The sequence below is a fragment of the Panthera leo genome, chromosome B1, assembly GCF_018350215.1.
Source record: "Panthera leo isolate Ple1 chromosome B1, P.leo_Ple1_pat1.1, whole genome shotgun sequence".
In the NCBI taxonomy this organism is placed as follows: Eukaryota; Metazoa; Chordata; class Mammalia; order Carnivora; family Felidae; genus Panthera; species Panthera leo.
The window spans coordinates 51,188,323-51,215,923 of NC_056682.1; the positions used below are offsets into that span (position 1 = coordinate 51,188,323).

The 27,601-nt window shown below is 37.1% G+C and overlaps 1 protein-coding gene across 11 annotated transcripts in view; it reads left to right on the forward strand.

The window, feature by feature from the left end:
- MSRA (methionine sulfoxide reductase A) overlaps window positions 1-27,601 on the forward strand; it is a 455,502-nt gene that overhangs the window by 320,153 nt on the left and 107,748 nt on the right. For all 11 annotated transcript variants that reach the window (XM_042934989.1, XM_042934999.1, XM_042934998.1 and 8 more), the window contains one exon: window positions 26,577-26,683. In XM_042934989.1, coding sequence (XP_042790923.1) covers window positions 26,577-26,683 — 107 coding nt within the window. The remainder of the gene's footprint in view (window positions 1-26,576; window positions 26,684-27,601) is intronic.

Here is a 27,601-nt window from a genome sequence, read left to right on the forward strand (position 1 = left end):
GTATATGTACCCTTCTGTTTATTTGCAGCATTATTTACAATTGCCAAGCTATGGAAACAACATAAGCATCCATCAACAGATGTATGGGTAAAAAAAAAAAATGTGGTGAAAGTATACAATGAAATACTACTAAGCCCTAAAAAAAGAATGAAATCTTGCCATTTGCAATATAGATAGACCTTGAGGATATATGTTAAGTGATACAAATCACACAAAGAAAGACAACTATCATATGATTTCACTTATATATGGAATCTAAAAAAACAAATGAACAAAGAAAACAAAACAAAATTAAACTCAAATTGTACATAGAGTAGCTTGGTGGTTACCGGAGGGAGGGGAGTGGGTATGGGCAAAATGGGTGAAAGGGATCAAGGAGTTTAAACTTCCAGTTATAAAATGAGTAAGTCATGGGGATGTAATGTAAAGCATGGTAGTTATCGTCAATAATACTGTATTTGCAAATTTGAAAGTTGCTCAGAAAGTAAATATTAAAAGTTTGCATCACAAGAAAAATTTTTTTGTAACTCTGTATGGTGAATGATGGTAATTAGATGTATTGTGATGACCATTTCACAATGCATACAGAGGTCAAATCATGTTGTACACAGGAGACTAATATAATATATGTCAATTATATTATATAATATATGACATATATAATATATGTCAATTATGACTTCAATTAAAGTCATACAGGAAATGTAAGAACAGAAAAGTTATATTTGACAAAAGATTAGTATCCAGGATATATAAAAATAGATTTTAAAAATATTTTCAATAGATATTTTATTAAAAGGGGCGCCTGGGTGGCCCAGTTGGTTAAGCGTCTGACTTCAGCTCGGGTCATAGTCTTGTGGTCTGTGGGTTCAAGCCCTGCATTGGGCTCTGAGCTGACAGCTCAGAGCCTGGAGCCTGCTTGGGATTCTGTGTATCCCTCTCTCTTTGCCCCTCCCCCATGTGTGCTCTGTCTCTTTTGCTCTCAAAAGTAAATAAACATAAATTTTTTTTAAAATATAATTAACCTACAGTGTTATATTAGTTTCAAGTGTACCATATAATAATTCAACAATTCTATACATTTCTCAGTGCTCATCAAGGTAAGTGCACTCTTTTTAAATGTTTTTTTAAAAGTTTATTTATTTATTTTGAGAGAGAGAGAGGGTGAGAGAGAGCAGGGGAGGGGCAGAGAGAGAGGGAAAGAGAAAGAATCTCAAGCAGGCTCCACACTGTCAGTGCAGAGCCCAATGCGGACTTGGACTCATGATTTGTGAGATCATTACCTGAGCCGAAATCAAGAAGCAGGTGTTTAACTGACTGAGCCACCCAGGCACCCAAAATAAGTGTACTCTTAATCTCTTTTATCTACTTCACCCATCCTCCCACCCACAACCCCCACTCCTACAACCACCAGTTTGTTTGCTATATTTAAAGGGTGTTTTTTTTAATTTCTTTTTTCTTTGTTTACTTTGTTGAAGTTCCACATATAAGTGAAATCATATGATATTTGTCACTCTCTGATTGACTTATATCACTTAGCCCCTTATACACTCTAGGTCCATCTATGTTGTTGCAAATGTCAAGATTTTATTCTTTTTATGGCTAATATTCGTGTGTGTGTGTGTGTGTGTGTGTGTGTGTGTGTGTGTGTGACATCTTCTTTATCCATTTATCATTCGATAGCCAATTGTATTGCCTTCATATCTTGGCTATTGTAAATAATGTTTCAGTAAACATAGGGGTGCATATATTTTTTTGAATTAGATTTTTCATTTTCTTTGGGTAAATACCCAGTAGATTTTTTAGAAGATATACCACTGATTAGAAAAATGGACAAAAGATTTGAATAGCAGTGAGGAAACATATGAAATGATAATAGATGTCATCATTAGTCAGGGAAGTGCAAGTTAAGATCAAATCAGATTCTGTTACACACCAAATATACTGACAAAAAGTAAAAAGCCTGACATTAACAGGTTTTAACGAACTGGCAGACTTTTGCAGCTTCAGGAACTCTTAGGCATTGATGTGGTTTTGTAAACTGGTACAATTACTCTGGAAAATGAATCAGCATCTAGTTAATTTGAAGACATGCAGACTTTATAAGCCAATGATTTTATTTCTAGATATGTATTCAAGAGAAACACATATATGTGTATAACAGAATACATGGCAAGAATGTTCTTAGTAGCCCCTAGCTGGTAATATTCATCAACAGAATTGATAAATCACTAGTGGTCTCTTCATGCAACAGATATTATGAAGCAATGAAAATGAAGAAAATAGAAGAATCTCATGAATGTAATAGTAAATGAAAGATTAAAATAACAATACAGTTTCATTTATATAAATTTCTCAAGTGGGCAAAACTAAACTATGTCTTTTCTAGGTGTGCCTATGCACCAAAGAAATTATTGTCACAAAAATCAGGCATGCTTACAACTAGAAAGACAGAAGGTATTGTCACCAGAAGGGACACATGGAGGGCTTTCAAGGATGATGGCAATGATGTGTTTATTGGACTGAGTGGTGGTTATATGAGTGTTCTCTTCATGATAAATATTTTAATGTTATATATAGCAACATATTCTATATAATACATATTATTGATGTGAACACTTTAATAAACTGCATTTGTTTTATGTACTTTTGTAAATTTATGTACCTTTTTGTAATTAGATCTAGAAATTACAAAGATTAATATGTTCATTTCCACTTCTGCTAATAAACAATGTCCATGAACAATGTCCATGCTGAAGGAATGTGTGAGCATGTGTGGTTGGTGCTGATTCACATGTAAACATCTTATAAATCTCATGTACGTGCTTAATGTTCAGTAGTGGAGTACTTTGGTGGTCTCATTGCTATGAAACTTTAAGATTTGAGCAAGAAATAGCGATATAGAAATTTGAAAAATTTGCAAGTTTTCTTATGCATTTTGATGATAATTTGAACATTTCAGGACTCATTATTTAAACTTGGGAGTTAATTGCATAAATGGATATAAAGTCCCAGACAGTCTAAGAAAGATATAATAATTTAAAATATTTCCTCTTGCCAGACATAAATGGAATTTCCCTTTTATGGAAGCAAAATCTATACTAAGATAACTTTTTACCTTTCAGGGAGAAATCACCACATATTTTCAAAATAATTTATTTATGAATATAGAAGTAATGTTTCTCATTATTGAAAATGAAAATCTTCCTTTTAGGTAGAGTGAATATTTGGCACTTCTGTTATATAGCAATATCATTGTATCTCTCACGAGATGCATTGCATTAAAACATAGGAAGAATATTGTGAAAATGATAGGGAACACAGTCTTTCCTTTTAGAAGAGAGGCACATAATATCTTTCATAGTTCACTACATCCTACATCATTTTATTTTTACTTAAATTATGTATTATTTACAAATTGGGACCGTATTGGCTACGACATGGGGTTTGGAGTTAGCTAGTTCCAGATCCAGCATTGGCTTGGGTCAATGATTAATCTCTGAGTATCAGTTTTATCTTCTGGGAAATGGGTTTGATAATAATACTCCATATACTTAAAGAATTGAATGAACAGTATAAAATGTAATGGCACATGGTGAAGGCTCTAGGATCATTCGCTTTTTTGTTGATCACTTGAATGAAACATTAGTTGCATCTGTAGTTAAGATATGTTTAGTTTAATAGGCATTTATGTGTATAATTGTAACTAACTGGGAGAACTGTGTATTTTATGCATAATGTTCAGACATGAGAAGTGAAAAAGATCAGTTAGTTTTTCTTAACTAATATGGCTTGCATTCTTGTCAGGCAGAGGTTGAAATGGGCCATTGGAGTTGTATTAAATCTGCACTGACCAGTTTCATAGTGGATCATTTGTCATATTTTCTCTGCCCCAATATTTTTTCCTCTGAGAGTTATTTTCACAGTCCATAGGAAGAAGAGAGTACTTGAAGAATAACATTTGTCTCCTTCTCTTCCTCCTTCTCTCCCTTCCTCCCACTGTCTTTCACTCCTTCCTTCCTTCCTTCCTTCCTTCCTTCCTTCCTTCCTTCCTTCCTTCCTCTTTTTCAATGTGTTTCGAATTCAAAATGAGATGTCATTTAAAATTGACAGAATTAATTTTTCAGTCAGGTAAAGTAAGGTTGTTCCATATTAATAAGGCTTATCTCAAACACCCGAGTTTAAAGGCCAGGTATGCCAGTAAGTGTCATGTGGGTGATGATAAGAAGGGCTGTCTATCACTGTGAGGGATGCAGGGTCATCTATCTGTTGGAGGACCTTAGGGCTCTGTGATTTTTTCCCTGCGGAGGCCCTATTTAGCCATACGCTAAGGAGAGTTGAGTGGAAATAAGAAATCTGAGTCCTTGAGGACCATGGAGCCTACCTTAGTAGCTTTCACTTATTTTAAGTGAAAAAGAAATATAATTCTATTTTGTTTAAGTCAATATTATTTTTGCCTCTCTGTTAAACTGATGGCGGTTCCTAATTGGTGTGGTGAGATAGGACCATACTAATTTTTGAGAGATATGAGACTTTATGAGAGATGTGAAAAGATGCTGTAGTCACCAGCAAACACATTATGGCAACTTTAATGTTTCTTTTTTTGCCTGCCCAAACTTTTAAATAAGTAGGAAAACAGACTTTTTTTCTTTCTTCTTACAATTGAGAACTTTATCTCTTTGCAATTGTATAGATGTTGATTTCAATTCCTGCTTATTCATTTAAAGACTGTAATATTCTTTCCTTCTTTTTAGATTTTCAATGTGTAACTTACAGTACTATTTTACCTGAAAAATTTTCCTTTTGCTTTTTTAAGTGTTTATTTATTTTTGAGAGAGAGAGAGAATGTGAGTGGGGAAGGGGCAGAGAGAGAGAGAGGGAGACACAGAATCTGAAGCAAGCTCCAGGCTCTGAGCTGTCAGCACAGAGCTGGATGCAGGGCTTGAACTCACAAACTGTGAGAGCATGACCTGGGCCAAAGTCAGATGCCTAACTTACTGAGCCACCCAGGTGCCCCTGAAAAATTTTTTTTTAATTTATTTTTTAATATATGAAATTTACTGTCAAATTGGTTTCCATACAACACCCAGTGCTCATCCCAAAAGGTGCCCCTGAAAAATTTTTAAAAGAGGTCTTGTATTCTCTAATGCAAACCTTCATTCTCTTGAATTTGGGGATAAGAAGAAAAGAAAAGAGAAGAGATGGGAAAGGAGAAGAGGGGAGGGAAAAAGGCAGAAATGGAGAAAGAAAGAAAGAAAGAAAGAAAGAAAGAAAGAAAGAAAGAAAGAAAGAGAAAGAAAGAAAGAAAGAAAGAAAGAAAGAAAGAAAGAAAGAAAGAAAGAAAGAAAAGAAAGAAAGAAACCATAATGGTAATCACTAAAATTAGTGGATACAAAAGAAAATATGAATACCAAAGATGTGTAATACTCTTTTATAGCCATTGGTTTTCACTGTCCTAAAGCTTTCACTTCATTCATGTGTTGCCTTATTTAGCTGCCTTGAAAAAGGAGGCTTTAAAAGTGATGATATCAAAAGATGTTGCTCACTAATATATAGCAGTGGGTCTCAGGTGGGGGCAGTTTTGCCCCCTAGGGGATATTTGGCAGTGTATAGAGATATTTTTGGTTGTCACAACTGAGCGGATGCTGCTGGAATCAATGGATAAAATCCAGGAATGTTGTTACACGTGCTACAATGCACAAGACAGCCCCTCACAGCAAGGAATTACCCAGCCCACAATGTCAATGGTACCAAGGTTAAGAAACCCTGGCAAAGAATCCTTCTATTTTTAGTTTAGTTGCCTAGCAGTGTCTTTAAAAACACCTCAATTTCATTTATAGTATGTATTTTTATTTCTTAGCATTTGCTTCCCTCTTTTTTAAAATGGCTCAAGTACTTATGCCTCCTTCAAATGGTCTAGATTACAGTTTTCCTTTCTGGTAGTTCATCATCTCCTGGTACGCAAACAAGTGGCTGAAGGTTTATGCTTGACCCAGATCACATGGAAGTCCAAATTTCAATGTAATGTCCTGGGGTGGCTTGACTAAAAAGTCAGGAATTGGACATATTTATATTCTAAGTCCAACGGATTGTTTAAAGGAAATTTTACTTTACTTGCCTTCACTTTACTTTTCAAAAGCATCTTCCTTTAGTGACTATTGACATGGAGAATAACTGATAAATGTATTGGCTTTTATAAAGTTTAAGGGGATAAGTCAAAACTATAAGTCTAGCATAAGAATTATGAAATTGAGTATGTTTCCTAGGAGGGAGTTGCAGACCTGTTAGCTTTCTGCATTATATTCACTTTGTTCTGAAGGTGGAAAATCTGAAAAATGATACCCTTAGGCTTTGTACATGGGAAGAGGAGTGAAATATTAGGCTTGTAGTTCTAGAAGTCATAATAAGATTATGTAGTGAAATGATCCACTGTTACAAAGAACTACCAATTCGCTTATTGGATAGATACAGCCAAAAACAACCCAGAAGCATTTATCAAGCAACTCTGAATTGGGGCTCTACAGAAGATCCAAGTATTAATCTTGGCTTTATCATCATGCTTGATGAGGTATTGGGTTTAGATCAGAGTGGAGACAGTGGAAAGGGAAAGATTAGCGAAAGGTTTTACAGAAAACAAAGGTAAAGTTAAGTGACTGCCTGGCTTAAGGTATAAAGGATGTTTAAATGAAACATGGATTACTACAAGATTGAAAGCTTGGGTTGCTAGGAGAAAGATCATGTCGATAGAGATGAGCAAGGTGGGGGACAATGAAAGATAAAGAGGTCAAGTTGAGAACTGAGACACAAGGGAACCTAAGTATGTAAGTGTTTAACAGGAATGTGGTTCTGCATGACTGAAACCTGGAAGAGAATTTGGATCACAAATTTAGATTTGTAAGTTCTTATCACAGAAAAGGGAAATTCCATTGGAGGGCACATGGAAAGGAAGGAGATGGCAGAAGACTGAACCTATGAACAATTGTTGTCAGGACAATGGTGAGGGGAATGGAAAAGCAAATAGATAGGGACTATTCAAGTAACAGTGAAAGTCTTAGGTGAAGTGTAGTGTTACAAGGCCAAGGGGAAAAGCATGTAGGGAAGGGAGGTACTGTTAACACTGTCGGATGGAGCAGGGATCAAGAAAAATGAAGACAAAAGGGTAAAAAATGGAGGAGGAAATTAATTTTTTGATTAATGATAGAAATTTTAAAATATTTGCCACCATCTAGATGGCATTTATATACATTTTTAATTTGAATTATTTTGCTGAAATAAATTTACAGAACCCATTTGTTAACAGAATATAAACGTAAAACAAAAAATTAAAAAAAAATGCACCCAGACATAAAAGAATTTTCCGGCCTAGCTACTTGTGCTCCCGTGCCCATTATTTTAGCTTTAAATAATATTTTTTTTAATTAGAGCTAGAAGATATTTGGCCCAAAGATTTCTGCTTGGGATTTGAAAAGACTAAAATAATTAGACAAAATACATGAAATAATGGTTCTCAAGACATTGGACATCAGAGAAACAAGTAAACGCTGCACTTGCCCCATCTGATTTCCTAGAGAAAAATTTCTAGGCTGCAAAGCAAGGAGGAGGAACCCAACCCAGGCCTAGCCTCACAGTCTTGAGGGGTTGGGGAGATGGAAATGGAAGTGTAGAGATGCTGAGAAAGGCAGAATTTATAGAGCGGAAGAAGGGTGGAGAGTGTTGAGAGAGAAAGAGAGAGAGAGAGAGAGAGAGAGAGAGAGAGAGAGAGATCTCTGGAGATCTGCAAAGTGTTTAAGTGATTGTCTGAGTACTGACCAGCATATCATGTGATTAAACAACCCGAGGCCGCAAAAGAACCACCTTGAAGAATTCAATGGAAAAATTACCAGAGCTCACACAGGATTGGGAATACTGCCTATTCTCACCAGCCAGAGTAGAGAATATCAAAATACAGCAGGCATCAATCAGAGTACTTAGAAAGGTTTACCTCATTAGTAGGAAAATTAACCTAGATTAAAATCTTCTCTGGTCCAACATAACAGTGCTTGGAAGTAAAAACCAAAAGGATATGTTAAATTGTAAAACATTTTTTAACTTTAATTCCAGTGTAGTTAACTTACAGTGTTATATTAGTTTAAAATGTGCAATATAGTGATTCACCAGTTCCATACATTACTCAGTGCTCATCATGATAAGTGTACTCTTAATCCCCTTCACCTCTTTCACCCATTCCCCCACCCACCCCCCTCTGGTAACCATCTGTTTGCTCTCTATAGTTAAGAATCTGTGTCTTAGTTTCTCTCTCTCTCTCTCTCTCTCTCTCTCTCTTTCCTTTCCTCATTTGTTTTGTTTTTAAATTCTACACATGAGTGAAATCATATGGTATTTGTCTTTCTCTGACTGGCTTATTTCACTTAGCATCATACTCTAGCTTGATTCATGTTGTTGCAGGTGGCAATATTTCATTCTTTTGTGTGGCTAAATAACATTCCTCTGTGTATATATACCACATATTCTTTATCCATTTATCTACTGATGGACACTAGTGCTATTTTTATAATTTGGCTATTGTAAATAATGCTGCAATAAACATGGAGGTGCATATCCCTTCAAATTAGTGTTTTTTGTATTCTTTGGGTAAATACCCAGTAGTGCAATTACTGGATCGTAGGATACTTCAGTTTTTAAGTTTTTGAGGAACCTATATACCGTCTTTCACAGTGGCTGCACCAGTTTGCATTCCCACAATGAACAAGGGTCCCTCTTCCTCCACATCCTCACCAACCCTTGTTCTTTCTTGAGTTTCTTATTTTAGTCATTGTGACAGGTGTGAGGTGCTATCTCATTGTGATTTTGCATTTCCCTGATGATGGGTGATATTAGGCATCTTTTCATACGTCTCTTGGCCATCTGATGTCTTCTTTGGAGAAACGTCTGTTCATGTCTTCTGCCCATTTTTTAATTGGAATATTTTTTTCAGTGTTGAGTTTCATAAGTTCTTTATATATTTTGGATACTAACCCCTCATTAGATATGTCATTTAATCTTTCATTCAGTAGGTTGTCTTTTATTTTTGTTGGTTGTTTCCTTTTGCTGTACGGAAGCTTTTTATTTTTATGTAGTCTCACTGCTTTATTTTTGCTTCTGTTTCCTTTGCCTTAGGAGACAAATCTAGAAAGATGTTGTTACGGCCACTGTCAGATTATCGCTTATGCTCTCTTCTAGGATTTTTATTGTTTCAGGCCCCACATTTAGGTCCTTAATCCATTTTGAGTTTATATTTGTGTGTGATGTAAGAAGGTAGTCCAGTTTCTCTTTTTTGCATATAGCTGTCCAGTTTTTCCAATACCATTTGTTGAAGAGACTGTCTTTTTTGCACTGGACATTCTTTCTTGCTTTGTTGAAGATGCATTGACCATATAATTGTAGGTGTATTTCTGGGTTTTCTGTTCTATTCTGTTGATCTATGTGTCTGATTTGATGCTTGTATCATATGTTTTAATTACTACCACTTTGTAATATAACTTGAAATCTAGAATTGTGATACCTCCAGTTTTGTTTTTCTTTTTGAAGATTGCTTTGGCTATTTGAGGTCGTTTGTAGTTCCATACAAATTTTAGGATAATTTCTTCTAGTTCTTTGAAAAATGTTGTTGGTACTTTGACAAAGATTATATTAAATCTGTAGATTGCCTTGATAACTATAGACATTTTAACAATATTTGTTCAACATTCCATTTCTTTGTGTTGTCTTGAATTTCTTTAATCAGTGTTTTATAGTTTTCAGAGTACAAGTCTTGCACCTTTTTGGCTAAGTTTATTCCTAGATATGTTATTGTTTTTGGTGCAGTTGTAAATGCACATATTAGTGACCTAATATGTTATCTATTCTGGAGAATGTTCCATGCAGACTTGAAAAGAATGTGTATTCTGCTGTTTTAGGATTGAATGTTCTGAATATATCTGTTAAATCCATCTGGTCCAATGTATCCTTCAAAGCCACTGTTACCTTCTTAATTTTTCTTCCTGCTGCTTCATTATTAGTGTATAGAAATGCCATGGTATTCTGTACATTGATTTTGTATCCTGTAACTTTACTGAATTCGTTTATCAGTTCCAATAGTTTTTTAGTGGAATCTTTAGGGTTTCCTATATACTATCATGTCATCTGCAAATACTGAGAGTTTTACTTCTTCCTCATCACTTTTATTTCTATATATGTCTAATTGCTGTGGCTAGGACTTCCAGCACTAGGTTGAATAAAAGTGAGTGGAAATCCTTGTCTTGTTCCTGACCTTAGTGGAAAAGCTCTCAATTTTTCACCATTGAGTATGATGTTGGCTATGGGCTTTTCATATAAGGTCTTTATTACACTGAGATATGTTCCCCCAGACCTACTTTGCAGAGAGTTTTTTATTATGAACGGATGTTGTACTTTGTCAAACGTTTTTTTCTGCATCTACTTAAATGATCATATGGTTTTTATTTTCCTCTTATTGATGTGCTCTATCACACTGATTGTGTTATGAATTTTGAGCCACCTTTGTATCCTGGGAATAAATTCCACTTGATTGTGGTGTATTATTTTTTTAATGTATTGCTGCATTCAGTTTGCTAATATTTTGTTGAGGATTTTCACATCTATATTCATGAGAGATAGTAGCCTGTAGTTAGCTTTTTTTTTGTGGTGTATTTATCTGGTTTTGATATCAGAGTGATACTGGTCTCATAGAATGAATTTGGAAGTTTTTCTTCCTCTTGTATATTTTGGAATAGCTTGAGAAGAATAGGTATTAACCCTTCTTTAAATATTTGGCAGAATTTGCCTGTGAAGCCATCTGGTCCTGGACTTTTGTTTTTGGGGAGTTCTTTGATTACTGATTCAATTTCATCACTGGTAATTGGTATGTTCAAATTTATATCTCTTCCTGCTTTAGATTTAATAGGTTATATGTTTCTGGGAATTTATCCATTTCTTCTAAGTTGTCCAATTTGTTGGCATATAGGTTTTCATAATATTGTATCACAATAGTTTGTATTTCTGTGGCATTGGTTGTTATTTCTCCTGTTCATTAGCAATTTTGCTTATTTAGGTCCTCTCTCTCTCTTTTTTTAAATGAGTCTTGCTAAAGGTTTATCAATTTGGTGATCTTTTCAAAGAACCAGCTCTTGGTTTCATTCATCTCTTCTATTATTTTTTAGTTTCTATATCATTTATTTCTGCTCTTATATTTATTATTTTCTTCCTTCTGCTCGTTTTGGGTTTTGTTTATTGTTCTTTTTCTAACTCCTTCAGTGAAAGGTTAGGTTGTTTATTTGAAGTTTTTCTTGCTCCTTGAGGTAAGCCTGTATTGCTATAAACTTCCCTCTGAGAACCACTTTTGCTGAATCGCAAAGATTTTGGACCACTGTATTTTCATTTTCATTTCTCTCCATGTAATTTTTGATTTTTTGATTTCTTGGTTGACCCATTCCTTGTTTAGTAGCATGTTGTTTAACCTCCATGTATTTGTGGTCTTTCCGGATTTTTTCTTGTGGTTAACTTCTAGTTTCATAGCATTGTGATCATAAAAGATGCATGTTATGACTTCAATCTTTTTGAATTTGTTAAGACTTATTTTGTGACCTAATATGTTATCTATTCTGGAGAATGTTGCATGCAGACTTGAAAAGAATGTGTATTCTGCTGTTTTTGGATTGAATGTTCTGAATATATCTGTTAAATCCATCTGGTCCAATGTATCCTTCAAAGCCACTGTTACCTTCTTGATTTTCTATTTGCATGATCTGTCCATTGATATAAGTGGGGTATTAAAGTCTACTATTACTGTAATACTATTGATTATTTCCTTTATGTTTGTTATTAGCTGCTTTATGCATTTGGGTGCTTTCATGTTGCATGCATAAATATTTATAATTGTTATATTTTCTTGTTAGATTTTCCCCTTTATTACTATATATGGTCCTTCTTTGTTTCTTGTTACACTCTATTTTAAAGTGGATTTTGTCTGATATAGGTATTGCTACCCTGGATTTCTTTTCACATCCATTTGCATAATAATCCCTCACCTTCAATCTGCCATGTGTCTTTAGATCTGAAATAAGTCTCTTGTAGGCAGCATATAGATGAGTCTTGTTTTTTTTTTTTTTATCCATCCCATCACCCTATATCCTTTGGTTGGAGAATTTAGTCCATTTACATTCAAAATAATTATTGAAAGATATATATTTATTGCCATTTTGTTATTTGTTTTGTGGTTGTTTTTGTAGTTCTCTGATCCTTTCTTCTCTCGCTCTCTTCTCACACCCTTTGCTGGCTTTCTTTAGTGATATACTCCAATTCCTTTCTCTTTATTTTGTTCATATCTATTGTTGGCTTTTGATTTGTGGTTGCCATTATGTTTTGATATAACATTTTCTGCATATATCAGTCTATATTAAGCTGATGGTCACTTAAATATGAACACATTGTTTACTCCTCTCCCCACCCCCCTACATTTTAGGTATATGGTGTCATGCTTTACATCCTTTTATTTTGTGTGTCCCTTGACTGATTTTTACAGATACACCTATTTTTACTGCTTTTGTGCTTCCTACTTTTCTTACTCTTACAGTCTTTACTTTCCTCTAAAAGAGTCCCCACCTGACATTTTTGTAGGGCTACTTTAGTGGTCAGAACTCCTTTAGCTTTTGTTTGTGTGGGAAACTCTTTATCTCTCCTTCTTCTGAATTATAGCCTTGCTGGTTAGAGTATTCTTGGCTGTAGATTATGCCTTTTCAGCAGTAAGAATATATCATTCCACTCTCTTCTGGCCTTCAAAGTTTAAAATGAAAAATCCACATATAGCTTTATGGAGTTTCCCTTGTATGTAATTATTTTCTTTTCTCTTGCTGCTTAAAAAATTATCTCTTTATCACTACTTTTTGCCATTTTAATTACTATGTGTCTTGGTGTGGACCTTCTTGGGCTGATTTTTTTGGGAGACCTTTGTGCCTCCTGGATCTGGATATCTTTTTCAGCTGTCAGATATGGAAATTTGTCAGCTATTATTTCTTCAAAGAAGTTTTCTGTCCCCCTTTCTCTCTCTTCTTCTTCCAGGATCCCTGTAGTGTGAATGCTATTATGCTTGATGGAGGTGCTGAGTCCCTTAAATCTATTATTTTCCATAATTTTTTCTCTCACCTGCTCAGCTTGATTACTTTCCATTACTGTGTCCTCTAGGTCAGTGATTAATTCTTCTGCTTCTTCCAGACTGCTATTTATTCCATCTAATGTATTTTTAATTTCATTTATTGTGTTCTTCATTTCTTTTTTTTTTTTTAAATCTCTGTATTAAGGGTCTCATTGATGTCCTCCATTCTTTTCTCAAGTCCAGTGAGTGTCTTTATGATAATTAGTTTAAATTCTCTATCAGGCATATTATTTATATCTGTTTCACTTAGGTCTCTTGCTGTGATTTTGCCCTGTTCTTTCATTTGGAAAATATTCCTCTGTCTCTTCATTTTTTCCAACTCTCTCTGTCTGTTGCTGTGTGTTAGGTAAGTCAGCTGTGTCTCCTGCTCTTGAAAGTAATAGCCTTATGAAGAAGAGATCATGTTGTGCCTTGTAGTGCAGTGTCTCTTGTTCCCCAGAATCTGGCACTTCGGGGGTTTCTACTGTGTGTGTTGCATGAACCCTGCCATTGTGTCTTGGCTGCTTTTTCCTTTGGTCCAGTTGTCTTCGGTGGTACTCTTTGCCTGTTGTGGGCAGTGTTTGATCCCTATGGTGTTAGTGGACCAATCTGGGGCTGCCATGGGCTTGAGTTGATTCAAAATAGACATTTGCAGTAGCACCAAACTGCAAGGCACTTTCCCTGTATTGTCCTCTGAGAAGTTTTCATTGGTGGGCAGGGCCTGCAATCACACCAAATGTCTTCAACAGCTGACTGGTGTATGTGGTTATCTTCTCCTCACTCCAGGGATGGACCCACTTTGGAGTGGTGCTGGCCCCTTTCAGGGCCACTTCCAGGCCTGTAGCCTCAGCTCGAATGGGCTCTAGCCAAGAGCATGTTGGAAGGGGGTGAGTTGAGCAGTGCCCATGGGGTTTGTGTGCCAGTGAGAGTGGGTGTGCCACTGCTGCCACCACTGGGACCAGGCAACCAGGGTGGTCATGCAGTCGGAACAATGTGTGCAAAGCATGCATGGGCAGGATGCATAATTTTAACAAGTGCAATGGTCTTCTTGGGGAGGGGACCCACAATACTGGCACTAAGGCAAGCATGACTGGAAAGGGTGGATCTGTGGGGTTGGGGGTTTGGGGTCAGAGCTTGGTATAAGCAAGTTAGGTAATGAATGTCAGCTCCATGTCAGTTCCCACAGGTGGCTGGTGGTTGTATGTTTACACTGGAGGTAGGGAAGGGAAATGGTACCTGCCAGCTCCTTTGTTCCTAGAGAAGGCCCTCAATGAACATTGCCCTTCTGGGACATACTCTGAGATTGATACATAATTCTCTCTCTCATATGCCCGAGGCATTTTTCAATCTGCTGCTTCTACTCTGTATCTTTGTGAGCTATTTGTTGTGCTGTCCCTCTAAGGGCAGAGAATCAGCTTCCTTTCACCCTCCCACAGCTCTCCCAGAGCTTAGCCCACTGATTTTTTAAATTTCAAGCTTTAAGTCCTATTGGTTGTAAGAACTCACAAAATTCAAAATTGGCCTCTCTAGTTTTCAAAGGCAAATGTTATGGAGCTATACCTTCCCTCCCTTCCCAGTATAAGGGTCTGTTTCTCTCCCTCTCTACACACATGATTGCCCACCCCCACCCCCTGCCCTGCCTATGGCCTGGTCCCTTTAGCTCCCTACCCTGTCTCTGCCCTTCCTACCCACTTCAATGTGGCGGCTTCTCTACATTTAGTTGTGGAGTTTGTTCTGCTAGTCTTTGGGTGGTTTTCTGGGTTGTTTTCACCGATGTGAGTGTTCTCTAGTTATATCTGTGGGATGAGATGAGCTTAGGGTCCTCCTACTCAGCCATCTTCCCCCAAGTTCAAGGATATATTACTTCTGCCAAGTAACAACCTCATTTTATAACAAAGAATATGAATATATATGTAGAATTACAAAATATCCAGCACCCAGCAAGGTAAAATTCACACTTTCTGGAATCCATTAAAAATAACTAGACATTCAAACAAGCAGAAAAATACTGTATACAGTGAGAAAAATTAATCAATGGAAAATGACCCAATCTTGACACAGATAATGGAACTAGCAATAAGAATTAAGGTACTTAAAACTGTATTCATTATGTTTAAAAATCTAAAGGAAGTATTGAACACATTAAATAGAAGGATAGAATATATTTAAAAAAAGGCCTAACCCAATTTCAAGAGATGAAAATTGTAAGGTCTGAGATGAAAATAATTTGAACGTCAAAAAAAATTTCCAAATTTGATAAAACAACAAATCTATAAGAAATTAAATGAACATCAAACACACACACACACACACACACACACACACACACACAAAATGAAGAAAAGGACATCATGACACATGATAATCAAATCATTAAAATCCCTGATAAAGAAAAAATCTTATAAGTAGCCACAAAACAAAGATAAATTTCATGCAAGGCAGCATAGATACAGAAGACAGCAGATTTCTCATCAGGAACAATGCCAGCTATGAGGCAGTGGAGCAATATCTTTTAAGTACTGAAAGGAAAAAAGGAACTGTCATATTAGAATTCTTTGCCTGGTGAAAATATCTTTCAAGTGTGTTTCACATGTATAGAAGCTGAATGAATTCATCACTAGCAGACCTGAGCTAGAAGGAAATGTGAATGGAAGTCCTTTAAGCAGAAAGGAAGTGATACCAGCTGGAAATATATATCTACACAAAGGAATAAAGAGTACTAGCAATGTTAACTACATTTGAACTAAACACAAAGACTTTAAAAGATGGAAGTCTCTTTAAAATATCACCCACTGTTTAGAGTCAAAATAATAAGTGTATTTTGAGGGTGGTAAGCTATGTAGGAGTTCAATGCTTTGCAAACACAGCACAAAGTCTGGAAGGGGAGACTGTAAAGTGGAGAAAGGATAATCTTTTCCATAATGGTGCTGGAACAATTGTATATCCTTCTGCAAAAAAGCAACAACAAAAGAACACAACAGCAATAACAGCAAGGAAACCAAAACAACTCTGACCTGTACCTCATGCCACATACAAAACACAAAATGAATCATAGCTCTAAATTTAAAGCCTAAAATGATAACACTTCTGAAGGGAAATATAAGAGAAGATCTTTGTGACTTGGGTTAAGTAAAGATTTTTAGGTATAACACCTAAAACATGACCCATAGAAGAAAACATTGATAATTTAGATTTCATCAAAATTAACTTATGCTCTTGGAAAATCACTAAGAGAATGAAAGACAAATCCAGACTTGGAGAAAGCAGTTTCCAGTTATATATCTGAGAAGACGCTTGTAACCAGAATATATAAAAAAAACTCTAAAAATTCAACTATATGAAAACAAACAACAAAATTTAAAAATGTGTGAAATATTCGAACACTTTATCAGAGAAGATGTACAAATGGCAAATTATCACATGAAAAAGACTCAACATCATTAGGCATTAAGAAATTCAAATTAAAACCACAATGAGATACTACTACACATATATCAGAATGACTAAGATTAAAAGGACTTAGTGTACCAAGCGTTCGTGTTACTATGACAACTGGAGTTCTCATACCTTGCTGGAAGCTAATGTAAAATATTACAACCACTTTGAAAAAAGTTTGGCAGTCTTAAATGAAACAAAAATGTACCGGCCATTCCACTCCCAGGTATTTATCCAGAAAAAATGAAAGTATATGTACATACAAAGACTTGTGCATGAGTATTTATACTAGCTTTATTTTAAAAACCCAAGGCTGGAAAGAACCAAAATGTCCATCAATAGGTCAATGAATAAACAAATTGTGGGGTATCTGATTAATGGAACACTGCTCGGCTATTAAAAGAAGAAATTGTTGAACTTGTAATAACATGGCTGAGTTACCAACCATGTACCAACTATGTACCAACATAGTACATGCTGTTATTCCAGTTGTATAAAATTCTAGAAAATGTAAATGAATCTATAACTATAGAATGTAGATCAGAGTTTGCCTAAGGCTTTGGGGTGGGAACTGGGAGTGGTGGGAAGGAAAGATTTAAAAGGGGGTGTGAAGGGGTGCCTGAGTGGCTCAGCTGGGTAAGCATCCAACTCTTTATTTTGTCTCAGGTCATTACCTTGCACAGTTTGAGAGTTTGAGCCGCGCATCTGGCTCTGTGCTGACAGTGCACAGTCTGCTTGGGATTCTCTGTCCCTCCCCTGCTCGCTCATTCTCTCTCTGTCCCTCCCCTGCTCGCTCATTCTCTCTCTCCCTCTCTCTCAAAAATAAGTACATAAACATTTAAAAAATAAAAAAGGGCTGTGAAGAATATTTTGGAGGTATTCATGATCTTGATTGTGGTTATGGTTTCATGGTGTATATACATGTCAAAACTGATCAAATTGTACACTTTAAGTGTATACCATTTATTGTATGTCAATTTTACCTCAGTAAAACTGGTTTTAAAAGGATCTAACCCAAATCCTTGACTGTACAGATGATGAACTGAGGCCAGAGTCGTTAAGAGGTATGGATTCTAAACGGATCTCTGTTCATTCTTAATGAGTACATCTTGCTTCTCTTCATGCTTATTTGTTTGATGATACATTCAAGAAATTTTCTGAGAACTGAGATCAGGTTCATTGGTCTGTACGTTAGTCCTAGCAAGATTCCTGGATTGAGGTAGATTCTTAACAACTCTTCACTGATTTAGGAATTTAATTCTTAAGTAGTATGTTGAAAATATCTCCTTCTTGAATTTCTGCATTAGAAGTCTTGAGGGAATGGAGGGGTTATGTTTACTAAGCTCCTATATAAGATACCTAACAACCCTGTGAGGTATGTATCATCATCCTCATTTTTCCAAATGAGGAAGCTGAAGAGTGGATGGGTTTAATGACTTGGCTGACATTACACTGTTAGTAAACCACAGAGCTGGGATTAGAATTCAGAACTGTCACATGACAAAACCTGATTTCCGGGCTTTATGAAGCAGACTATAGGTCAGGATCCATTTTATTTTCTTAGCAACAGAATATGGATTCATATCCTAGAATATGGATTCATCCTAATGGAAGTCACCCTATCTATGCAACCAATGACAGTCCTCTAATGAGATTGCTCCTTTGAAGGTTCCTACCACGGTTAGTAATTGTAGGCCCTTATAAATGTGTCCTTCTCCACCTTGATGTTCACTATCAGCTGGTGAGTCCTGGAATTTCTTGAAGTAATCACCTTGCAATAAGTCATAGTGTGAACTTCCCTTTAAAATTCTCATGTTCAAGCATATTTCTCCTCTCTCCAGCTAAAAGGTAGGTATAAAACAGGCCTGGTACCCAAAAGTTAACTAAAGTTTAGAAGGCCCGCTGAGCATATGAGAACTTCCATCTTTTTTTCCTCATTATAGATTATTTCTCTGTTTTCTAGTGCTTTCTGTGGCTCTGCTGAGAGAAATCTTAGCACATATCAGGATGGTTTGTCCCTTTCAAATCTTATTGGAAGAAGGTGGTTGGAAAAATCTCAAATAGTTGGTAGCTGCCAGGAGGTCAGTCCTCTTCAAGAATGCCCCAAAGCCCACTCCTCATTACTTAGTTTAGAGAGCGTTATGGGAGAATGTTCAGCACAAGATGTTGTTTCTCAGCCAGCTATTTTCATTTCACCCACTGAGGCAAGACCATTGCTTGCTTTCCTGGGACATGAAAACAGCCAAATAGTGTCAGTAATTTATCTTCTTAGTTTTTCCAAAGCCAGCACAATGAACTTTGCAACACTTAGTGAATCTGTATGAAAGAGAGTTTTGGATTTTGGAAGATTATGCTTACCCAGGGTTCTACAGAACCCTGAGACTTCCCTGAGACTGATCTTTCCTGAGACTGATCTTTCCATACATATCTGGGCCCTGATGTGTCCTGTCAAGATATCTATGCGGCCTCATGCTCAACCAACCAGCTTCCTTTCCTTCCAACCCCCTTGTCAGAACCCAGCCCTGTCTCTTAGCTGTCCTCATCACATACCAAGCTTGTTCTTACTTCTGGACCTTAAGTGGTGATGCTTCTCCCCTGATGCACCACTGACAGGGCACTTTGTTCCATTGTCTTTAATTGTTTTGCTGTAACTTCTTTTTTTTTTTTTTAATTTTTTTTTAACGTTTTGTTTATTTTTGAGACAGAGAGAGACAGAGCATGAATGGGGGAGGGGCAGAGAGAGAGGGAGACACAGAATCGGAAGCAGGCTCCAGGCTCCAAGCCATCAGCCCAGAGCCCGACGCGGGGCTCGAACTCACGGACCGCGAGATCGCGACCTGAGCTGATGTCGGATGCCCAACCGACTGAGCCACCTAGGTGCCCCTGCTGTAACTTCTTGTACAGCAATTTTGGTATTCGTTGGATCTAGCTTTAAATCCTAGGACAGCCATTTACCAGCTCTGTGACATCAGGCAGGTCACTAAATGTCTCTGATTCATAGCTTCCTTTGTGTCACAGAAAGTTAAGAATACCAACTAAACAGGGCTAATGTGAAGATTAAGGACAGCTGTCTGCAGTATGAGGAGGAATGTTGGCAAAAACTCAGTTTGGTGAAGTGTAGGGTCAAGCTTATAACCGTTCCTTTCATGCTTTCCCTCTCTCCCTTTTCCAGGCTATTTCTTGGGATCGAGACTCATAATTTAATTCTTCTGTGACCTCGATAGTGCTGAGTACACAGTTGGTACTATGTGAATACTTGATACTGGAGAGAATGTATTTGTTTGCAGAAGAAGGAAAGGCAAGTAGGGATTCTCTGTCTCTCAGTGACATTTTTCTGTCCTTTCTCACAATGCAGTTTAGGTTACTTTTGCCCTCTTGATAACAGCATTATAAAGACTGTTTAGATCAGGTTGTAACAGTCAAATATTGTGATTCACTGAGTTGGACCACTGCTTTCCAGTAGCTCCTAACTGCTGGTTTTCTCATGTGGGCTTCAAGCTCGATGGTAAAGTGTTCATCCTTCTTGAGAAGATGCGCCCTAGGACTCTGATAAAAATGCTTAACATGCCGCTGATGCTTTTGCAAATTGTATTGGTTCCTTCCAAGTCTTTGAAGGCACCATGCTGTTCCATAATCCTTACTTTTGTCCTTCCACTTTCTGGAGAATGCCTTTCACCCTTTGTGCCCATCTACTGCTCTTTCAAGACAAAGTCACTTTCTCTATACAGCCTTTCAGGACTTAGGCCTTTCCCATATTGATCAGGTGAACTTAGCCTCTCCCTTCTCTGAATCCCTGTATTTTTCTAACTTACATAGATTTTTTCCCATAGCACCTTGTTATGGACTGAATATTTTTGTTACCCCCAAATCCATATGTTGAAAGCTAATCCCCAATGTAATCTCCAATGTGAGGGTAGAGCCCTCATGAACGGGATTAATGTCCTTTTAAGAAGAGGCTAGAGAACTGGTCCTCTCTCTCTCTCTCTCTTTCTCTCTTTACCATGTAAAGATAATGCAAGAAGACAGCTGTCTGCAATCAGAAAGAAGGCTGTCCCCAGGCACTGAATCAGCCAGTACCTTGATCTAGGACTTCCAGCCTCCCAAACTGTAATAAATAATGTTGTGTTGTTGCTAAGCCACCCAGTGTGTGATATTGTGTTTTAGCAGCCTGAATTAAGACACACCTGTATACTTGATTGTGCTTACTGGTTTCCATGTGTTTCCCTTTACTGTCCTGGGAGGATGACCTACTTGAAAAATAAGCCTTGGGGTACCTGGGTGTCTCAGTTAAGTGTCTGACTTCAGCTCAGGTCATGATCTCATGGTCCGTGAGTTCAAGCCCTGCATTGGGCTCTGTGCTGTCAGCTTGGAGCCTGGAGCCTGCTTTGGATTCTGTGTTTCCCCCTCTCTCTGCCCCTCCTCCACTTGCTCTCTTTCTCTCTCTCTGTCTCTCTCTCTCTCTCTCTCAAAAATAAATAAACATTAAAAAAATATTTTAAAAAAAGAATGTGTCTTATTTCTGAATCTCAGTACCTAGTACCTTGCCTGAGACAGGACAAAATGGATGGATGGGTGGAAGGCAGGAAAGCACACAATTAGAAAGAAGGGCCTTTTAGCTATTTTTCCAGTGATTTTAACTATTTCTGTCAAACACTCTGCAGATCTTTCCCCTTTTGCAGTACCCCAGTGGCTGTGAGCTCAGGAGATACAAGATAATGCTGAAAGCCTGATTTTTCCAAACATAAGTTCAGAACTCAAGAGTGAGACATTGCTTTGGAAAGCTCTTCATGGGTAGGGGCAGGTATAGGAGAATTCACTCAAAGAGTTTTTCCCTTTCTTGGGTTTGTTTTCCACTGAAATTAGCAGAGTTAAAATTTTCATTAGGAAGATACTTCTGCTAAAAAATGTAATAAAGAGTTAAAAGCTAGCACATTTCTCCCCACATAAAAATGGATTTTGATTCTCTCTTTGGATTTTTCTGTGTGACTTTTACTGCATGGGTATCTGAGGGAAGAGTATTATTTAATGCTTTTCAGGGGATGAAAAGGGTTGCGCCTAGAGTATCTTGTGTGACATCATTTATTATTTTTATTTCAAACTAGTAATTCTGAAACATTCCAAGATTCTTAGAAGTTGTAAAAATGAAAGTGCTTATCACCTACATATTTTTTTATACTCAACAAAGTGTTTTACAGGTTTCATCTCATTTACTCCTCACAACAAACCTATAGTTTAGGTCCTTATAATCCTTATTTTACACATGAGGTTTGGAGCTCAGAATGATTAGGTAATTTACATAAAGCATGTCAGTAGCAGAGTCAGACTTAAAAAACAAGGTCTTGTTGCTCTGAGTCCTAGGCTTCTTATGAGAGATTTAGTGAACAGGTTTTTCTCACATGTGAATTACTGTTTTGTGTTCCTAACATAAACCAATGGAGGTTGAAAGAAATGATGAAAAATTTAACAATGCTAAACACCTGTAAATGCAATGTATTAAAAATAACGAGAACAGAAAATCCATAGTTCTACAGGTTTTTCTAGTTGTTGAGCATCAAATCATATTTCCCAGTGAGCTATCTGTTTCCAAATTTTAAGCTCCTATCCTTCTAATAAGCCTCTTCATCAGTGAACTGAAAGGTACATGCATTGGATTTAGCCAAACACACACACAAGGATGTCGATACGTATGCATGGTTTTAAGATATTAATATCTCCTCCTCAGGATGAATTTTGATGGAAAAAAATTTCAGTCAAATTAACACTGTTGTTCATGAGTATACCAGAGCATTAATGCCTTATCCAGTATCACTCAAAATTCAAGAGTGTCTGCATAAAAGCTTTGATATTTTCTCTCTATCCCCTACTGTATCACTTTAGCACTTTCTTGCCTTCCTTCCTGGCCAGGCAGGGGTTTAGCCAGAGTGACTGGGAGGAGAGCATGCATTGATTCTGATGTGGGGAGCTGTCAGTTTTGTTAGAACATCCAAGAAGAGTGGGGATCAGAAGGTCAGGGCTGTAAATTCAATCTTTAAGACTTGAAGATGGCAGCTGTAACAGTGTGAATAATTCCCATCTTTCCAATGGATGAATAGTCAGTTTGTGTTAGTGCAAAGGGGAAAGGTGCGAGGAGTCTGGAGCAGAGCTGTGGATAATACCCACTATGTTACTCCTCTTTATAGCTGTCTGGGGTGAGTTGGGGACAGCCCAAATCTGCACAAAGAAAACAAGGACAACACTGACAGGAGCCCTATTGGTAATTAGCAGGTGATCAACTTAGAATTTAATTCAAGGGATCGTGGCTTCAAGGAAGGACTTATAAACCCCTATCCTGGATTGTAGTAGTAGTATAACCCATAATTACATAAAGAATGCATGGATTGTTTTTTTACAAAAATGCATTGCCTTACATACTTGCCTAGAAATGACAGTCATGTGCATCTTTTCTGCTCAACCACACAATTTTATGGAATCTTCCAGATGTCTCTACCCCGTAGGTTGTCATGTCACTACAAGAGAAGCTCTAAATGTGGATGTAAATCTAAATGTTTCATTGTGCACTCTTCTATCAGACTACCTGTGAAAATATGATCAGTGGAAGAGACCGCTGTTATACAGTTTCCTTGGAATAATTCTTAAGTATTCCCATCTTGTTTGCTAAAAAGCCAGTTTTTATTCATAAGCAACAATTCCTCATAATCCTAGGATAATTCAAGGATCTTCATCCAAATGCAGATATTTGTTGTCCTCAATGTACAAGGCATATGGAATCTTAGCAAAATTTGTTGAAAAATATACATAAATCACACCTGCATGTTCTCTTTTACTCACATATTAGTTTATCTTCCAAAAGAAAGGAAACTTGAATCGATTTAACCAACTCCACATGAAGACCCTACTGTTGTGCATCTTGTGCTGACTGGAGGTGGGTCAGATTTTACTAAAAATCAGCCATCCAGCAATCTTTTTCTTCATGGAGAATATTTCAGAGGGGACAATAATGCTCCATCACGGCATTGTGCACAAAAGGATGTGAAGTAGTCATGCAAGAAAAGCCTTACTTATAAGTGAAGGAGGGAACATTGCAGAAGACAAAGAAAAAAATATTGCCACTGTGCCATTCTGGAATGTCTATTTATCCAGTGTCTTAAATTATACTAGAATGTGGAACCCTGGGGTTTGCTTTTATTCATTGCTGTATCCTCAGCATCTGGAAAAGTACTTGGCACATATTAGGTGCTTAATAAATAATACTGTAACAGTATTTATATAGCATATCCTATAAAAATATTTACACTGTAATAACACTTATATATTGTATACTATAATAACCATACCATGATACTTATGTGAATATACAGAAATAGGTATTCTAATGTGGTATTACACAGTGCTTATTGGAGGCATGGGCTGGTTTATTATATATTATTAAATTAATATTTTGGTGTCATTGGTATTGGCTCTTTAAGCCACTAATTAGTTCCTGGTCCCCACGTGGCCTTTGTGTATCAAGGTGAGGATGGGACTCTGAAGGTGGGAGAATGGAATTTCTAGGAAGTCAGCCAAGCTGGTGTGTGAACAAATAGGTGCCAGAAATACCTTCCACCCCATGCAAAAGTACACACGTTACACACCATAGATAGCCATAGGCTTGACCCTAAATCCTGCTAGTTTGTTATTATTTAGACCTCTATTTTTAGCTTGTAGTTTTGATCATGAATTCTAGCTTGTCAATTCATTTACCACCATAGTGAACCTTTGGTGTCTTCAGCTACTGCCCTTCCCTCTACTAGTCAAACGTATTAGCTCATTGGCAGCTTTTTCCTAGAGTTCTTAAGAAACATGATTTTATTTACGTTTAAATTAAAATTTTATTTACAAAGGAAAAAGCACTTTGATTAATTGATTTGGACTACAGTATTGATTGCTGGGCCTTGGGTCACAAGATATAAACTCATACATTCTTCATGCAACAAATATTGATGGAAGTGTATCCATCAGTCTGATGCTATACCAGGTACTATGTCTGTAAGGCTCTGCCCTCTGGAAGGCTCACAGACGAGGAAGAGGGACAACCACATAATAACAATGTAGCATGATAAAACCTCTAAGAGAGAGACCTGCCCAAAGGAGTCAGTGATTGGCACAGCTGTAAGGAACACTCAGGGAAGCTTCTGTCGAGTGAAGATGCTTCAACTAAGTCTTGAAGGTTGGATAGGAGTTCAGTGCAAAAGTGTGTGCATCCCGGGAGAATTGGGGGCAGGTGGAGGAAGCATTGTACACTACAAACCTCAGAAACGGCAGAGTCAGGTTTTCCTCAACACATTATTGGAATTAAAAATGTTGCTGATGTGTTACACAAAACCTTGAAAATATCTGAGCAAACTCTAAACTCTTGCTACTCAAAATGCCGTCTGCTGGTCAGCACCACCCATGAGCAGATTAGAAATACAGAATCTCACTCAGGCTCACCATAGACCTACCAGACCAGAATCTGCATTTTAACAGTATCCCCAGGTAATTCACATATACGTTAACATCTGTAAGTACAAAGCCAAAGTCGTTCTTTTTGGAAGATTGAATCTTCTGTCAGAGGAGTTTTGGGCACTTTTAAAACTGAAACTGATAATTGAGTAATGCAGTAAACATGTGTGAAGTTCATTTTGACAACAGCATGGAAATCTATAGGAGATCTATAGTAACCCAAAGTAAACTTTGGGGACTAAATTTTTCAGTTAGAAATTGATCACTATCTACACTTTAGCTGCTGCGAAGGGGTGGAAAATGGGCTAGGCTCACCTCTTTTCCTTTAAGGAAAAGGCTCACGTTTTCCTTTGATTGGATGGATGACCTTAGGCGAACTCTTCAAACTCACTGAGCCTCAGTTATTTCATCATTTATAGGCATCTCCTTATTTGCCAAGTGAGGGACCATGGTACCTGCCACACAGGTGTCTCAGTAGGATCCAAAGAAATAATGTGTGGCACAATGCTTTGCAAGTGATGAATGGAATAGGTTATGATTTAAATATCTGCATAGAAAAATACATATTTGTAAAGCATTTACTATGATCTAAGACCTACAATAAACTTACTTAAGTTCAAATATATTTGTTGTAATTAAAATAAGCAAAGAAAAACAGATATATTTCATGCTTGTTTAAGGAGAGTAGTGTCAAGAGGAAATTAAAACAAGCACTGAGTAATATATGCACACCTGTGTTATTGCAGTGTTATAATAACCAAGATATAGAAGCAATGTTAAGTGTTAATTGATGGATAAATGGATAAATGTTATATATAAATATATATGTATATATATATATATATACACACACACTATATACACACACACTATATACACACACACACGCAGACACACACACACACACACACACACACACACACACATATAATGGAATATTACTCAGCCATCTAAAAGAATGAGATCTTGCTATCTGTGACAACAGAATTGGGCCTAGAGGATCTTATGCTAAGTGAAATAAGTAAAACAGAGGACAAATACCATATGATTCACATATTTGTGGAGTCTAAAAACCAAAACAAAGGAACAAACAAAACACAGAAACAGATCCGTAAATACAGAGAACAAACTGATGGTTCCCAGAGGGGAGGTGTTGTTGGAGATGGATGAAAAGTGGTGAAGAGGTGCAAGCTGCCAGTTATGGAATGGATAAGTCAAGGGCATGAAAGGTACAGCATAGGGAATATAGTCAAAGGTGTTGTAATAGTGTTGTATGATGACAGATGGTAGGTACACTTGCGGTGAGTGTAGCATAAGGTTAAGACTTTGTCAAATCACTAAGTTCTATACATGAAACTAATATAACGTTGTGTGTCAACCATACTTCATTAAAAAAAAAAAACAAGCACTTAGTACATGAATCATAGAAAACTTGTGACACTGGCCTTGTTGCTCAGTCTCCTCCAGTAATCCTTTCTGATCTCCACTTTCCCAGGCATGCGCCAAGGCAATGACCATGGTTCTCAATACCGCTCAGCCATCTATCCAACCTCTACCAAGCACCTGGAGGTGGCCCTGAGATCTAAAGAAGACTACCAGAAGGTAGGGTCTCCCCTTGCTCCCAGATGCCCCCTGTTGGCCCCCACCAAGTCAGACCCCACCTGTAGAGGGACAGTCTGGTTGTTTTCACCTGGCACTGTTCTATTTACATAGTTTTTGGAAATGTCTGTCATCTTCTGCTCTATAAATATGCTACATCATATTTTAGGAGTAGGCCCTTGTGCATTTCTCATAAAATCAACTCATCCAGATGAATATGTATCTTCTTTTCTCTCTATCTCTCTCTGCCTCTATCTCTTGCTGGATCTCATTCTTCTGTCTATAATTATTTGTTCAGGATGCTGTAACAAAGTACCACAGACTACCACAGACTAGGTGTCTTAAGCAACAGAAATGCATTGTCTCATGGTTCTGGAGGCTGGAAGTCCAAAATCAAGGTGCTGGCTCTGCTGAGTCAGTTCCTGCTGAGGCTTGCCACAGAGGGCTCTGCCCCAGGCCCCTTTCCTTGGCTTATAGATGGCTGTCTTCTCCCTGTGTCTTTTTTACATTGTCTTTCCTCTATCATATCTGTTTCTGTGTCCAAATTTCCCCTTGTTTTGACAATTCCAGCCATAGTGAATTATAGTCCAACCTAATGCCCACATTTTAACTTGATTACCTCTGTAAAGACAGTATCTCCAAATAAGCTTACATTCTGAGATACTGGGGGGGGGGGGTGGAATTTCAACTTATCTTTTTTGGGGAACATGGTTAAACCCAGAATACTCATTCTTTCTTGCTAGTAACAGGAGATTAAATTATAATAAAAACACTTCTCAGAAATATAGATACTACATCATGAAATAATTATTTTTACTATTGTATAATACTTAAAAAAATCCAATAGAGCTTTGGTTTCTTTTAAAAGTAACTTGAGTTGCTTTAATTCTTAGAACTTTGTGATATTGTTTACATTTTAAT